Raw genomic sequence first — 13,429 nt, 5'->3', positions numbered from 1 at the left:
GCCTACATATCTTTACTCCTACATAGTTTTAAGGAATGGAAGAATTGCCTTATTTCTGTTGCAGGTTACTTTCTCCCTTAAAATTATTCTCTCTTTTTTTTTTTGTAAATTTCTTTGCAAAATCTATCTGAAAATACACAAATGCAGATATAAATGATATTTAAGAGGTATTTAAAATTACATTTTAATTAAGCTGTATTTAATATCCATCTAATAGACATCATGTGAAAGCTGTTATGTCTTTGAAAATTTAACAATATTAAGTTCACTTCGGTCTATCAGTTATTAGGTGTGGCATATTCCTATTTCGCTTACCACCTTCTTCTTTTCCGCATTGTATTCTAGTTGCCATTTTAATGATATGTTCTCAACTTCACACACATAAGGTTTTGCATGTGGAACTTATATAAAGAATGATCAAAGGCAAAGTCCTACAATGCTGAGACTTTTGGGATAAGGAAATACAGCATCTATTGCCATTAGTTATCTACACAAATTATCACATTAAAACAACTCTAAAGATCTTTGCAGTAAAGAGTGGTACAATAAAATATAAAGGTACAGAATAGAATATAAAAATTTGGCATCAGGGTAGTCTGTCCTGAGGTTATACCATGGAAGTGTACAAATTTATGATGGACAAATAATTCAACATTTTAAAGAATTCATTACAAGCAAATTCCTGGCTTTCAGGACAGTGAAGAGGGGTTTAATTTTTGGAGCCAGCAAAGCAACACACTAGTGCAACAAAAGTAGACAACCCCACAAAGAACCGTTTCCCATTAGTACCAGGAAGAAAATAAAGTAAGTAAAAGAAACCATTATCTGAATTATGCAGGTTTTATACAGTCCCGTGAGCTTTCTATTTTTGGTGAAGGGTTTGTATTTGGCCTGAAATATCAAAGAATCAAAGAGGAGCTGATGATTCATTCAGAGGAAGACCATTGGTCTATCTTACCGGGTTTCTCCCGTCAGTGGATAGTAAGGTGCTGCAACTGTAGAGCTAGCATTGGAATATTCTAGTCTGGTGCAGAATTCAAGGCCAGTAAAGAAAGGAGAGCAATTGTTTTGTGTTACTCTATTCTCCATCAGTGGAGGAATCACTTCATTCCGAGTTGGGGTGACCAAATGCAAGACATTGCTGTAAAAAGAAAAGAAAATAGATGGCCTTTTTTCCTTTCTACTGACTCAACCAATCACAATTAAAATGAAGAGTAGGTGATCATGAATTAAAACATTTTGTACAAATCTTTAATCTTGCCCTTGGAAAATTAATTTACATTCCGATATCATCTTCGATTCTGGTTTGCATGTCTTTCTAGGAAGACTAGAAAACAAAAATTCCAAACTGATAGACACAGCCCAAGGTATTCGGACTCTTTAAATTATTCTTTGGCAATATAGAAAAACTGCAACTTTATAGTAATTTGCAGATTAAGTTCACTTCAGAATGTAGAGAAAGACAGTGACTAGATTGGCATATCATAATTGCATCCAGGAGCTACTGTATTTTGTATAATGGAAGACTAAAAAAATATTGCAGAACATTTCTGTACGAAACCAGTATTACACATTAAGGTTTTAATGCAGGAATAGGAGAAATATGTTTTTAAAAATCAGCAACCAAAAAACAAAAAACAAAACAACGTTGTTTACAGAACAGTTACAATACCTGATGCTGAAAAGCTTGATTGGGGCCTTTGGTGCAGGAAAGGTGAATTTAAGGTGTCCAGCTTTCAATGCAACATTGGCTTCAATTCCAGATTCATGGTATATTTTGGTGTTCATCTGTACACCATTTCTAGCAAACTCAGGGATATTCACTCCTAAATGAGTTATGAACTCAACTGCCATTGATGGTTTAACAATCAAATCTGCATGGATCTAGAAGACACATATAAGATGTAAATATTTGTTTCATTTTTCCCAAGTACTTTTCATGGTGTTGCGAACTAGAATTCATATCTGATTCTGATAGTAATGATAATGAGAGTAATTCTCCCCAGGATGACAGGCAATATATTTCAAATCCCAAAGTGAGTTTACTAAGTATTGGTATTTGTGTTTCTCAGAAAGTCTGATTTACCTACACGGAAACCTTTTAAACTTGGAATGAAGACTGTATTTATCATGTAATGAAATACTTATTTACTTCACTTCTATATACGCCTTTTGTAAAAAAAAACCTCAGATCAGAATTTAAAATAATTTAATTGCATTAAAACAGAATGACACATTAAAATCATTTCATCTATTACCAGTGGTGGGATTCAGATATGTGAACCACTGGTCTACTGCATTGTAGCTTATTGAAGGAACTTCTCAATTAGTGTGAAAATAAAACTCACATTCCTCTGTGAAATTTTCACTCCAACCTTTGCTCCAGGGGTGGCTACTCCAGACAAAGCTACTTGTAGCTGCAGCCCTGCACTTGTGGGCAGCTCAAACTCATTGTCCATGAAGATGTAGTGAACCATGAGATCATTCTCAGTCCCCTGGGAAATGGTCTGGACAATCTGCAGGCAAATACATAGAAAAAACCCAAACGTGTTACATCTGTATCCTTCCTAGGGAGTTTCTCTAGCTTCCTGTTTTGAAAACTGAATGAAGATTCAAGGAAAATTCTAAGAAGAATGTGATTTAACTGGAAAATAACAAAAATAACTGATGGAGTAGTTAGTGATATTAAGCCTCATTCAAACATATCTTGGGACCCTAACGTGTGGCCAAATAAAAGCAAATGGGTGATATTAGAGGAAGTCTGCTTCCCTCTGCTGGTTTTCCTTTAAAAAATGTTATAGCTTAATGTTGGCTGGGATTTGTTTACCGGGGGCATTGGCTTCTGTACTGAACAGGAAGCATAACATGGAAGTAGAGAACCTGAATATTTCCAGATATTTGTCAATTAACACTTCCAATAGCATGGCTCAATTGACCTTGCAACTGCTAAAGACTTTATGGACATTATCCCTTGCAGAGTAACAATCTCGTAGTATGAATGCTTTGTATAACTATGTCCCTAAAAATTCCACACCAAAATGTACCCGAGTGGCGATAGCTGTTTCACATCAGTTGGGATAGATATATTACACCAATGAAGAAAGAAATGTACAGAGTATGTTAAAAGAAGAAAAAAAACTCATTTTTTTGCCTGCCTTTTAAAGTCTGGATTGTATGATGAAAGCCAGGAAGAATATGAAATTGGTCAAAATGACTGAATTTTAACCCTAACCTCAAATATATGAAAGAGATGTGCTAATCTGGATTAGGGCTCCAATGGGAGGATCAAGGAACATTAATATTTTGTTCCTGTTATAATTCCAATCCAGATTGCTTTCCATCTGCCTTCAGTTTGCACTGGAAGAAAAATTATCATTTGGGTTCTAATAAAAACTTCCTGTTCAGTTCACATAGACCCCGTCCCCCAATAGAAAGCAAAAAGCATAAAATCCCTTCTCATTCCAGAGTTCGGTATCCAAATCAATATCCAAGATCTGTTTTTTTTACTTTTTCAAAAATATATTCCACAAATTGGAACAGTATAGATGGCATCTCATCTAGACTGGTTGTCAGGTTTCAACACAATGAATGATTACTACTTAAAAACAAAAGCTATCTCACTTGTTCATCTTGAGCAATCCAATTTCCATGAAGCAAATCTTTTATTTTTAATGGGCTTGCATACTGCCCTCCTCTTATCCAGGGAATTTTGATTATAAGAGATAAAATAAAATAAAAAAAGAAATAATTCCAGAATAAAAGCTGTTTTTTAATTTTTTTGGCCTCTTAGTAATTTTTTACACAACTCAGAAGGACTTCTCATTGAATTCTATGTGTCTTTTTTGTGGTTAAATGGGCACACAGGATGCAAAATTAAATGGCTACTGGTTAATTTGACTGAATAATGAATAGCAAATAAAAAAGGAAGATAGAATACACTGTTTAGTAACCAAATACTTACTTTCTGAGGTATACTCTGCAAAGTTTTAAAGCTTTTCAGAATCACATTTCCCAACAATTTAAAATCACTGAATTTCAAGTAGCCCAATTCTTCTTCGAAGACTCTGAAGTAGGCTTTGACATCTGGTGTTGGCTTGTTGGAGATTTCTTTAACCAGTTTCTCAAAATTAAGCAAGATTCCTTTCATAATATCCTAAGAAAAGAAGAAGGAAAGGAAAATCCCACCATGGAATTTCTGATTTCATTTGAAGAAAGAATTTAAACCAGCTTTGACGACATACTACATTTTAAACAAATGCTATTTAATCTAAATGTAGAAAAAAGCCTCCAGCTTCAACTATTAATCTGCACAATTTCTCAAAGCTTCATTTTAAAAATACTTTGAAATAAAAACACCTTGTAAAATTTGTTGACAAATCTCAAAAGAACTTCAGCTGCCATGATAAATATCATCAACTCGAGTCCTGCTTTATGCCTGAACTTTTGTTTTAGCAACACATAGGATGAGGAATATTAGAATATGAAAATGATCTATATTATACAAAGACTCATTTGGTTAGATATTCAGTGAATCACATTAGAGCAGGACATTTCCAAATGATGTCCACTGACCTAATTAGTGCTATTTCAGTGTTGCAGAAAAACTGCTAACTCCTTTGGAAAAACAAACTCAGCATTAAATAAACTGAGTTAGATATGAAGCCATACCTAACCCTAAACTTACCTCCTTAAAGATAATTCTGAGAAACCTATTACTGCAGTAAGTGTGTTAGCTTTTGAGCCTAATAATAGTTCAGTTATTTCAGCTTTCTATTAAACCTGACCAAATACTCTAAAGGTAAAAGTAAAGGTTCCCCTGCACATGCGTGTTAGTCATTTCCAACTCTAGGGGCCGGTGCTCATCTCTGTTTCAAAGCCGAAGAGCCAGCGCTTGTCCGAGGATGTCTCCATGGTCATGTGGCCGGCATGACTAGACACCCAAGGCTCACGGAATGCTGTTACCTTCCCACCGTAGTGGTCCCTATTTTTCTACTTGCATTTTTATGTGCTTTCGAACTGCTAGTTTGGCAGAAGCTGGGACGAGTAACAGGCGCTCACTCTGTTATGCGGCACTCGGGATTCGACCTGCCAAACTGCCGACCTTCTGATCGACAAGCTCAGCGTCCTAACCCACTGAGCCACTGCATCCCTACTCTACAGAGGATGTCCCAAATACTCTACAGAGGTTCTAATGTTTATTTGTAAATTTTAACAGTAGAAAAAATACCAAGAAAACACATACCTGATCCTGTGTTGCATCCTTGGAATATCCAAAATAATTAAAAAGGGCTTGGGAAAATTTTTCTGGTACTTTGCCATCAATCCAGTACAAAGCTTTGGTAGCAGCATCAGGGAAAAAACCTTCTGGGCCAAACATTGCTTCAATAGTAGGCTCTAAGTTTTTCCCATCCAGACCAATCTGGTCAAATGAAAATGAAAGTCATTTCACTTGGAGAGCCTGGGTTAAGTTGTCTAAACATTCAGATAGATTGTTCTTTCCATAGGGAAAATACACATTTTAGAGCTTCGGTACCCCCAAATTAAATGCAGTCCAGAAAAGAATGAAATTCTTGTTCATTTCTTCTTCAGGAAAGAAATGTAGCCAAGCTGTTTTAACAAAGAAATGTAGCCAAGCTGTTTTAACAACCAAAAATCTATTGGCTATCTTGGAGTAGTGTATTGGTTAGATTTTTTTTTATTACTTTCTTTTGGTTTGTTTTATTTACCTATTAAACCTTCATTGACTTCCAGTGCTTAAGATTAAGTTGTTTCAAACAAATGAATTATGCATTTGGGGAAGAGGATTAGATTTGTGAGTGATGGTAGCCAAAATTCGAAGCATCTTAATTTCAAAGTGATTTAATTCCAGATGTTTGATTATTGAGCTGCAACGTAAATAAACAGGATGACTTCAACTTTTCTGGAATTTCAAATATAAAGTTAATGGCTCCCTGGTGTTGTGTTTGGTCAGCATTGCATACAGAGACTTTGTCCTTTGATATCAAGATACTAGCATGGTCACGATAGCTACAGATTTAGCAGTTTTGTTCTTATTCCAATTGATTGCTGAAACCATGAGTATATTTTGATGACGTGAAATGTACTGAGCCTATATACCTGTTGGATACAATTTTTATATAGAGTTGACTTTCAATACTTATATACTGTGTTGAGAGCTTTCAGTTCCAAACTAGTATTTAAATGAAATGGTAAATAACACAATACTTTGATAACAATATTAGTAAGGAGTAGAGAAAAAAAAATAAACAGGAAGAAAGGAGAAGAAAAGCATCTAAATATTGCTGTACCTCAAATACATCCAGAGGTTTCAGCCCAAATAATTCTAGTGTTGTTTTCAACATGGCTTCCTTAGCTATATAGCTGCTTGGATCAAACAGCAGATTTCCTTCCAATTTTGCTGTGACAGGGTCCGCAGACCACGGGGGAGTCACTGTCTTGGAAACTTGATAATTTTGTGAAAATCTTCGGAAGTCTTTGACTGTCAGCATCTGGTTTCCTTTAAGCGCCTCCTGAATTTTGATCCTGAGCCTGATTACAGAATATCCAGTGTTGTTAAAAAAAAAGCAAAAAAGAGTTAAAAAATTATCCTAACAGTGTTGAGGTAATTTCCACTAATGTAAATTTACTGTATCATTCTAGGGATTTCTTTACCAACTGGATTGCTGGTGTATTAACTTCAGATGGAAGGAGAAAAAAAGTGATCTGAAGGGGAGACCCTATAACTAAATTCTGAATTACTACTACTTCAGTGCAGCCCTATCAAGGAAACGTGGTCAAAAATTTAAAAATGTCTTTCTAAATAAAATCATGAGCTTTAAGAATCCTCAGAAAACAAAAGATCTTATTTGACATTAAAACACTATAAAAAATTGCACTCCCCTCCCCCTAAAACTCCTTATTCCCTTCAATTAGGACAATTTTTGCCTCACAGTTCAGATTAATAAACTACTTCCCAAAGGGAGCAACTTTACTTAAGACTTTCCTTCTGCCCACCTCATTTTTCAAGAGAAATTCCAAGAGCACCAAGATTGCACAAAGAATTTGGAAAAATCTTTTCATTTAAGGGCAAGTCCACGTTTGATTTGTGTAGCTCTCTTTGATACATGCCTCAACTGGTAAGAGTTACTCTTTAGCCCCCATACAAAGACATTAAGGTTCGTCCATTTAATTTTGGCCTCACAGAACATCCACTTATGGAATCATACTTTAGCAAGGTTACAGAACAGAACAGAACAGAACTCTTTATTGGCCAAGTGGGATTGGATATACAAGGAATTGTCTCCAGTGTATAAACTCTCAGTGTACATACAAGCAACAAAGTGATAGGTCATAGATAATAACAACAAAACATATAGTACCAATAGGAGAAGGTAGTAGGAAAGATGACAGGTGAGAAATATGAGAAGATGTCAAGGATAATAGCAATACAACCTACTACATGGGTAAATATCTTTAGGCCTGAGACAGTGCTGTGGGAGTTAGGTGTTTAGCAGGGTGATGGCACAGGGGAAGAAACTATCCTTGTGTCTAGTTGTTTTGGCATGCATTCCTATAACGGTGTATTGTGTGGAGAATTTTAAACAGTTTGTGAAGTTTATGAAGTTATTCATTAAGGTTAAAAGCATAATTTCAACTAAAAGCATAATTCCAACTAAAGGATAAACAGTGAAACAATTTCAGCAGGTTTGAAAATAACTTACAGTTCATTGTAAAAATCAGTAGTATCTAAGATATTGGCAATGTGGGAAGCTACGAAATTTTTGACTTGTTCATTCTTGTCCCTCAAAGAAACTTTAATGATTTTGGAAAGATCGGATGAGGAAGGGTTTTTCATCAGCAGGAGATAAGCTGCTAAACGTTTATCAGCTGGGGAAGAGGCCTCCTGGAAGACTCTAATTAGCATTCCACGATCCTGAAATAAAAGAAAAATTTGTAGTATTTTCCTAAAGTATCAGAATGGCAGCAGCTGTGATTAGTTTAATTGTTATGCTTGGTTTGCTTTGCTATGCTGGTTTAATTGCTATGGTAGGAAACATTGAGGATTTAGTGCTTCACATTTAGGACTCACCAGAGCTGTGGTGACGTAGTGGGTTGGCATGCGGTATTACAGGCTAACTCTGTCTACAGCCAAGAGTTCGATCCTGACTGACTCATGGTTGACTCAGCTTTCCATCCTTCCCAGATCGGTAAAATGAGAACCCAGATTGTTGGGGGTCAATATGTTGATTCTGTAAACCACTCAGAAAGTGCTGTACAGTACTATGGAGCGGTATATAAGTCTAATTTCTGTTGCTATTGCTATCGATTATCTAATTCTATAACACAAATAAAGGAATCATAAGCTACATTCCTATGGAAAATGAACATGTTTAAAGTCCACTTTTGATATTAATATGATCAATAGAATCATATGAATTCACTTTTAATCAAAACAACAATTTGAAACTAATTTGACCAGTATATGTGAAATTTGTTGTATCTTTAAATATAAGATTTCCTTGATGCGGATCATAAACAGAGTATTTAAAAAATCTCATTAAGTTATATAATAGTCTGCTTTACCTCATCATTTAAATCCATTTTCCTCAGGGCCTGAATAGCTGCTTTCTGGATATCAAGAGATGCAGCATTGCTTCGAATGCATAGTTTTAAGGATTGCTTCACATTGGGATTGATGTTTTCCAAAACGTTTCCCATATTGCCAATGGCCTGTGAGCGACAACAGAAAATACAAGTTAGATTTTTTCCCCTAACAAGAAATATTAATCTGTAATATTAAAATTTAGTACTTTTACAAACAAATACCCTCAGGGTCAGGTAGGTGAGGTCTTCATTTCCTGAACACTCATTGCTGATCAAAGATGTTACAAAGTTTGCAACATCTGTTAATTCTTGTGTAATTATTTTTTTCTGGAAGTAGAATCTGGAAGACAGGAAGAAAACTTTGAAAAATCTTTCAAAACTGCGGGATAATTTCATATGTAAAATCGGTAATTGGCAGATTGAGCGTTCACCTTTTTTTGCAAAGCCACTTCATGTGTCCCATTACTGAAGCTCTGTCAAATTTTAATCAAGAGCTGCTACAAACTGACCAGAGATATTGTCACAATTAGAATGTTTACCATACAAGATATTGTCTGTGATAACAATGCATAGCCTTCAACGTTAACATCTTTTAAACAGTGTGTGTTGGACGGCTGGGAGGTAGAGAGAATGTATATGTTACCGCAGACATGTCAAACACAAGGCCCGGGGGCCGGATCCGGCCCGCGAAGTGGTTTCATGTGGCCCGCAAAGCCATCCTGGAAACAGTGAGGGAATGGCCCCCACTGCCTTGGCCCTGGTCCAGAGACCCTCCTTCTGCCAGAGACCCTCAGATCTGTCCCACTCCTGCCCAGGCCCCCATAGGCACCCTTGATGCGAACGATGTAGAGCTGGCCATGCTCACCCAGTAGGCCATATGCACTCTAGCCACGCCCACCCAGTAGGCCACGCCCACCCAGGCCATACCCACCCGGCCCCCTGAGGGCAACCGCAATGCTGATGCGGCCCTCAGTGAAATTGAGTTTGACACCCCTGTGTTACCGTATATGTGTGAAATCAGGTATTTTATAGAATGCCTAAAAAATCTACAGAATGCCAGAAGTGGAATGTCAACATATAAAATACTTAATATTTCACACATTTCCTAGGTATTCTATGCAATGCAAAAAGGTAAACTGGCAAAGTATAAAATAGGTAAAGGTAAAGGTTCCCCCGCACATGCGTGCTAGTCGTTTCCAACTCTAGGGGCCGGTGCTCATCTCCGTTTCAAAGCCGAAGAGCCAGCGCTCATCCGAGGATGTCTCCGTGGTCATGTGGCCGGCATGACTAGACGTCAAAGGCGCACGGAACACTGTTACCTTCCCACCGTAGTGGTCCCTATTTTTCTACTTGCATTTTTACGTGCTTTCGAACTGCTAGGTTGGCAGAAGCTGGGACGAGTAGCAGGCGCTCACTCTGCTACGCGGCACTCGGGATTCGACCCGCCAAACTGCCGACCTTCTGATCGACAAGCTCAGTGTCCTAACCCACTGAGCCACCGCGTCCCTAAGTATAAAATACTCCAGCTAAAATGCCATTCGAGCCTTCCTTGTTGGTCAGTATTGGTCTTTTTCTCTTGTTTTTCCCCCCCAGTAAGAACATCCTGTATTTTGCATTTCTTCTTTCACCTTCATATACCACTTTTCAATAAAGGATTAGGGTTATTATTATATACACTGCCTGCCTAGGGAATGTAAATGTTAAAATTATTAAAATATTAAAATAACAGAGACATTTCATTCTTTGTCTAAAAACACTACACATTCTGTAGATTTCCTAGGCATTCTATACAATGCCAGCTTTTCACATGTTGCCGATAACATACACAATGTGAAAGTCATAACAATGAAAGCTCATGTAACAGTTCTCATGTCCTCAAACGGAATAATGAACCACCAGCCTATACTGCGTGATCCCAACTTCACATTGCTTATTTTCAAAACATATTTAAGTAACTTATTGTAAATAATTAAAAAGTATAAACATACAAATAAAGCTCTTCTTTGCTAATGCTCAGATCTAATTTCTTTGTTGTGTAAAATATACTGCTCAAAAAAATAAAGGGAACACTTAAACAACACAATGTACTGTATTTAATAGTAGGATGTCTTATCTTGTGTTCCCTTTATTTTTTTGAGCAGTATATATATGTGGAACTAATAAGATTGACACTCAAAGATTTCACATACAATATGTTTACACTAATTAATCATTCTCTCACAAGCAATATTTCTCTCTGTGAGAACAGGATGGAGCTGTTTCTAAGATGCTCATCTTACTTAAGGTTTTTTTTTATTAATCAGAGATGGTTTTTCTGTCAATTAAAATGTTAGTGGTGGCTTAATTTAAGCAATTCATTATTTTAATGGTTGCATTCCTAATGACAACTTTAATGAATAATAATAATAATAATAATAATAATAATAATAATAATAATAATAATAATAATAATAATAATAATAATTTTATTTATATACCGCCCTTCTCCCGAAGGACTCAGGGCGGTGAACAGGGCAAACATATAAAAAATACAAAAATACAAAAGTTAAAAGAAAATTAAACATATGCCCGACTAAAAACAGTAAATACAAATATTAAAAATAACCATAAAACCCAACCCATCCCCCATCAAGCCAGGCCGGCTTGTTCGAATAAAAGTGTCTTCAGATCGCGACGGAAGGAGCGAAGGTCGGGCGCCATCTGGAGCTCAACCGGCAGCCGATTCCATAGCTCCGGGGCGCCCACAGAGAAGGACCTCCCCCTGGGGACCACCAATCGACATTCTCTGATCGGTGGCACCCTGAGGAGGCCCTCTCTGTGGGAACGCACAGGGCGGAGGGAAGTTGATGCCGGCAGCAGGTGCTCCCTAAGGTACTCCGGACCCATGCCATGTAGGGCCTTAAACACCATTACCAGTACCTTGAATCTCAATAGATGCTGCAATAGATAAATTTTATTCCTAGGTAACATCTTTTCCTATCAAAATTATACTAAGTTGTCACATACCTATTCACCGAATGGCTCAAGGCATAGAAAGAAGCTCTGCTTGGGTGATACTCAGCCATGTTTAGAATCTCCCTTATTGTTTTAGTGCATGGAGAAGGTAGCAGTCCCAAGCTGAATGTAACTGCATCTGCCACCAGAGGATCAATGTTGCTAGTTCTCAATATTTGAAGGATAGCTCCAAAGCATTCTGGGGTTCCACACTGAATCAGGGCCTGTATTGTGATGGATCTATAAATAAAAAGAAACAGAGAAATCACAGAGTTCGTCTAAAAGCAAATTCACATACTTCTGTATTGGCCAAGTCTTCACTGCTTCTGCCTTAGAGTTTATTTTAACCGGCTTTCTGTATAGATGATCTACCAAAACATGTGGCTCCCAATATCTCTGAAAAATTAACCAATTAGAGTGATGATCAGCCAATAGTTATGCTGAAACTTTTAGTTTTTCACATTCTAGTTTCCTTATAAAGTGATGCCAAAGCATCGCATCATTTAGAGAATTCAGAAATCCCTAAAAGTTTCATCCATTCTTTAATCCAGGAGTCCTCAACCTTGGAAACTTTTAAGACTTGTGGACTTCAACTCCCAGAATTCCTTAGCCAGCTAAGGAATTCTGGGATTTGAAGTCCACAAGTCTTAAAATTGCCAAAGTTGAGGATCCCTGCTCTAATCCACAAAAATAAACAACACAGAGGACAATGGTATGACTTGTCTTACAGAAGAAAGTCCATCAAGGTTGATCCCAAGTTTAACGCTAGATGATACCTGTACAGTATACTGCTTTGAAATAATATTTGTAAATGTTATTTTAAAATGGTTTAAAATGTAACATATAGATTAACTTTGATGCAAAAGGGGGCATTTTTTATTTAGGTTGACAGGTTCATATGTTCACATTTTGGCTCATTCAAAGGATATTGAGTAAATCCAGTTGCCTGATGAAATAAAAAATGTTTTGAAAGAATTCAAGATATGGCCTGATCCAACAAAACTTTGTCCATCAACAATATTCCAGAGTCCATGGAACTGGGCAGCCAATCAATTTAAATAAATAATAATAAAGAAAGTGGGAGTGGGTGGTTTTCTCTCTTAAATATGGGCTTTCTCTAAACTGGATGTGAGAATAATATATAGGGAGAAGTAAGAAATCCTGTCACATAAGTAGATTACCCACCTAGCAATACTGAGTCTTCTATGCTCTGCTAATAAAACCTTTGCCCGTTATTCTCCCTGACTTATATTTGCCAGCATTGGCCTCATTGCATTGTGTAAGTTGATCACGGCCAAGTCATATGGCCAAGGCAATACAGCTGAACATCCATTGTGTGGCCTATTCATTTCCAGTGTAGGGTTATGTTATAATAAGTCAACAGATGATGACAAAATACCTGGAAGTTTCCATCAACTTCGGCACCATTGGGCCAAGAGTGCTGTTATGCAAGCTTCTGAGCCCCGTAACAAATCTGTAGAACAAGCTGGCTCTTTTATGGTTCTGCTGAGACACTGACAGTTTTTTTAATTCTTGAAGACTTTTCAGAACAGCATCACCATGCCTGAGAAGTTTGGCCTCCACATTCTCCAAAGACAGTTCTCTCTTTATCAGGCCAGTAACTGAAAAATAAAAGAGAGCATCTTTTCAAAATGATACCATCACATCGCTACCCAGCTCAAAGGACAATTGAATAACAAGTAGTTGTTTGTGCTGTGTTCAAGAATTGGCTTTGCCTGAGTGGAATTGCATATCCTTCCAACTGTAGCCACTCATGCCCCCATAAAGACACTCCTAAAAATTGAAGTATCCTCTGGAACGATGTGAAATA

The 13,429-nt window shown here is 37.0% G+C and overlaps 1 protein-coding gene across 1 annotated transcript in view; it reads right to left on the bottom strand.

The window, feature by feature from the left end:
• Positions 1–13,429, bottom strand: part of APOB (apolipoprotein B) — a gene marked incomplete at both ends in the record, with an annotated part of 42,902 nt that overhangs the window by 18,348 nt on the left and 11,125 nt on the right. The window contains 11 exons of the mRNA XM_083349826.1: positions 959–1,141; positions 1,673–1,884; positions 2,349–2,516; positions 3,962–4,153; positions 5,243–5,419; positions 6,309–6,549; positions 7,722–7,933; positions 8,584–8,730; positions 8,827–8,944; positions 11,611–11,838; positions 12,998–13,220. Coding sequence (XP_083205952.1) covers positions 959–1,141; positions 1,673–1,884; positions 2,349–2,516; positions 3,962–4,153; positions 5,243–5,419; positions 6,309–6,549; positions 7,722–7,933; positions 8,584–8,730; positions 8,827–8,944; positions 11,611–11,838; positions 12,998–13,220 — 2,101 coding nt within the window. The remainder of the gene's footprint in view (positions 1–958; positions 1,142–1,672; positions 1,885–2,348; positions 2,517–3,961; positions 4,154–5,242; positions 5,420–6,308; positions 6,550–7,721; positions 7,934–8,583; positions 8,731–8,826; positions 8,945–11,610; positions 11,839–12,997; positions 13,221–13,429) is intronic.

Source organism: Vipera ursinii (assembly GCF_947247035.1).
Source record: "Vipera ursinii genome assembly, chromosome: 1".
Lineage (NCBI taxonomy): Eukaryota > Metazoa > Chordata > Lepidosauria > Squamata > Viperidae > Vipera > Vipera ursinii.
Note: the sequence above shows the minus strand (reverse complement) of the source record. Positions and strands in the feature narration are given on the sequence as shown.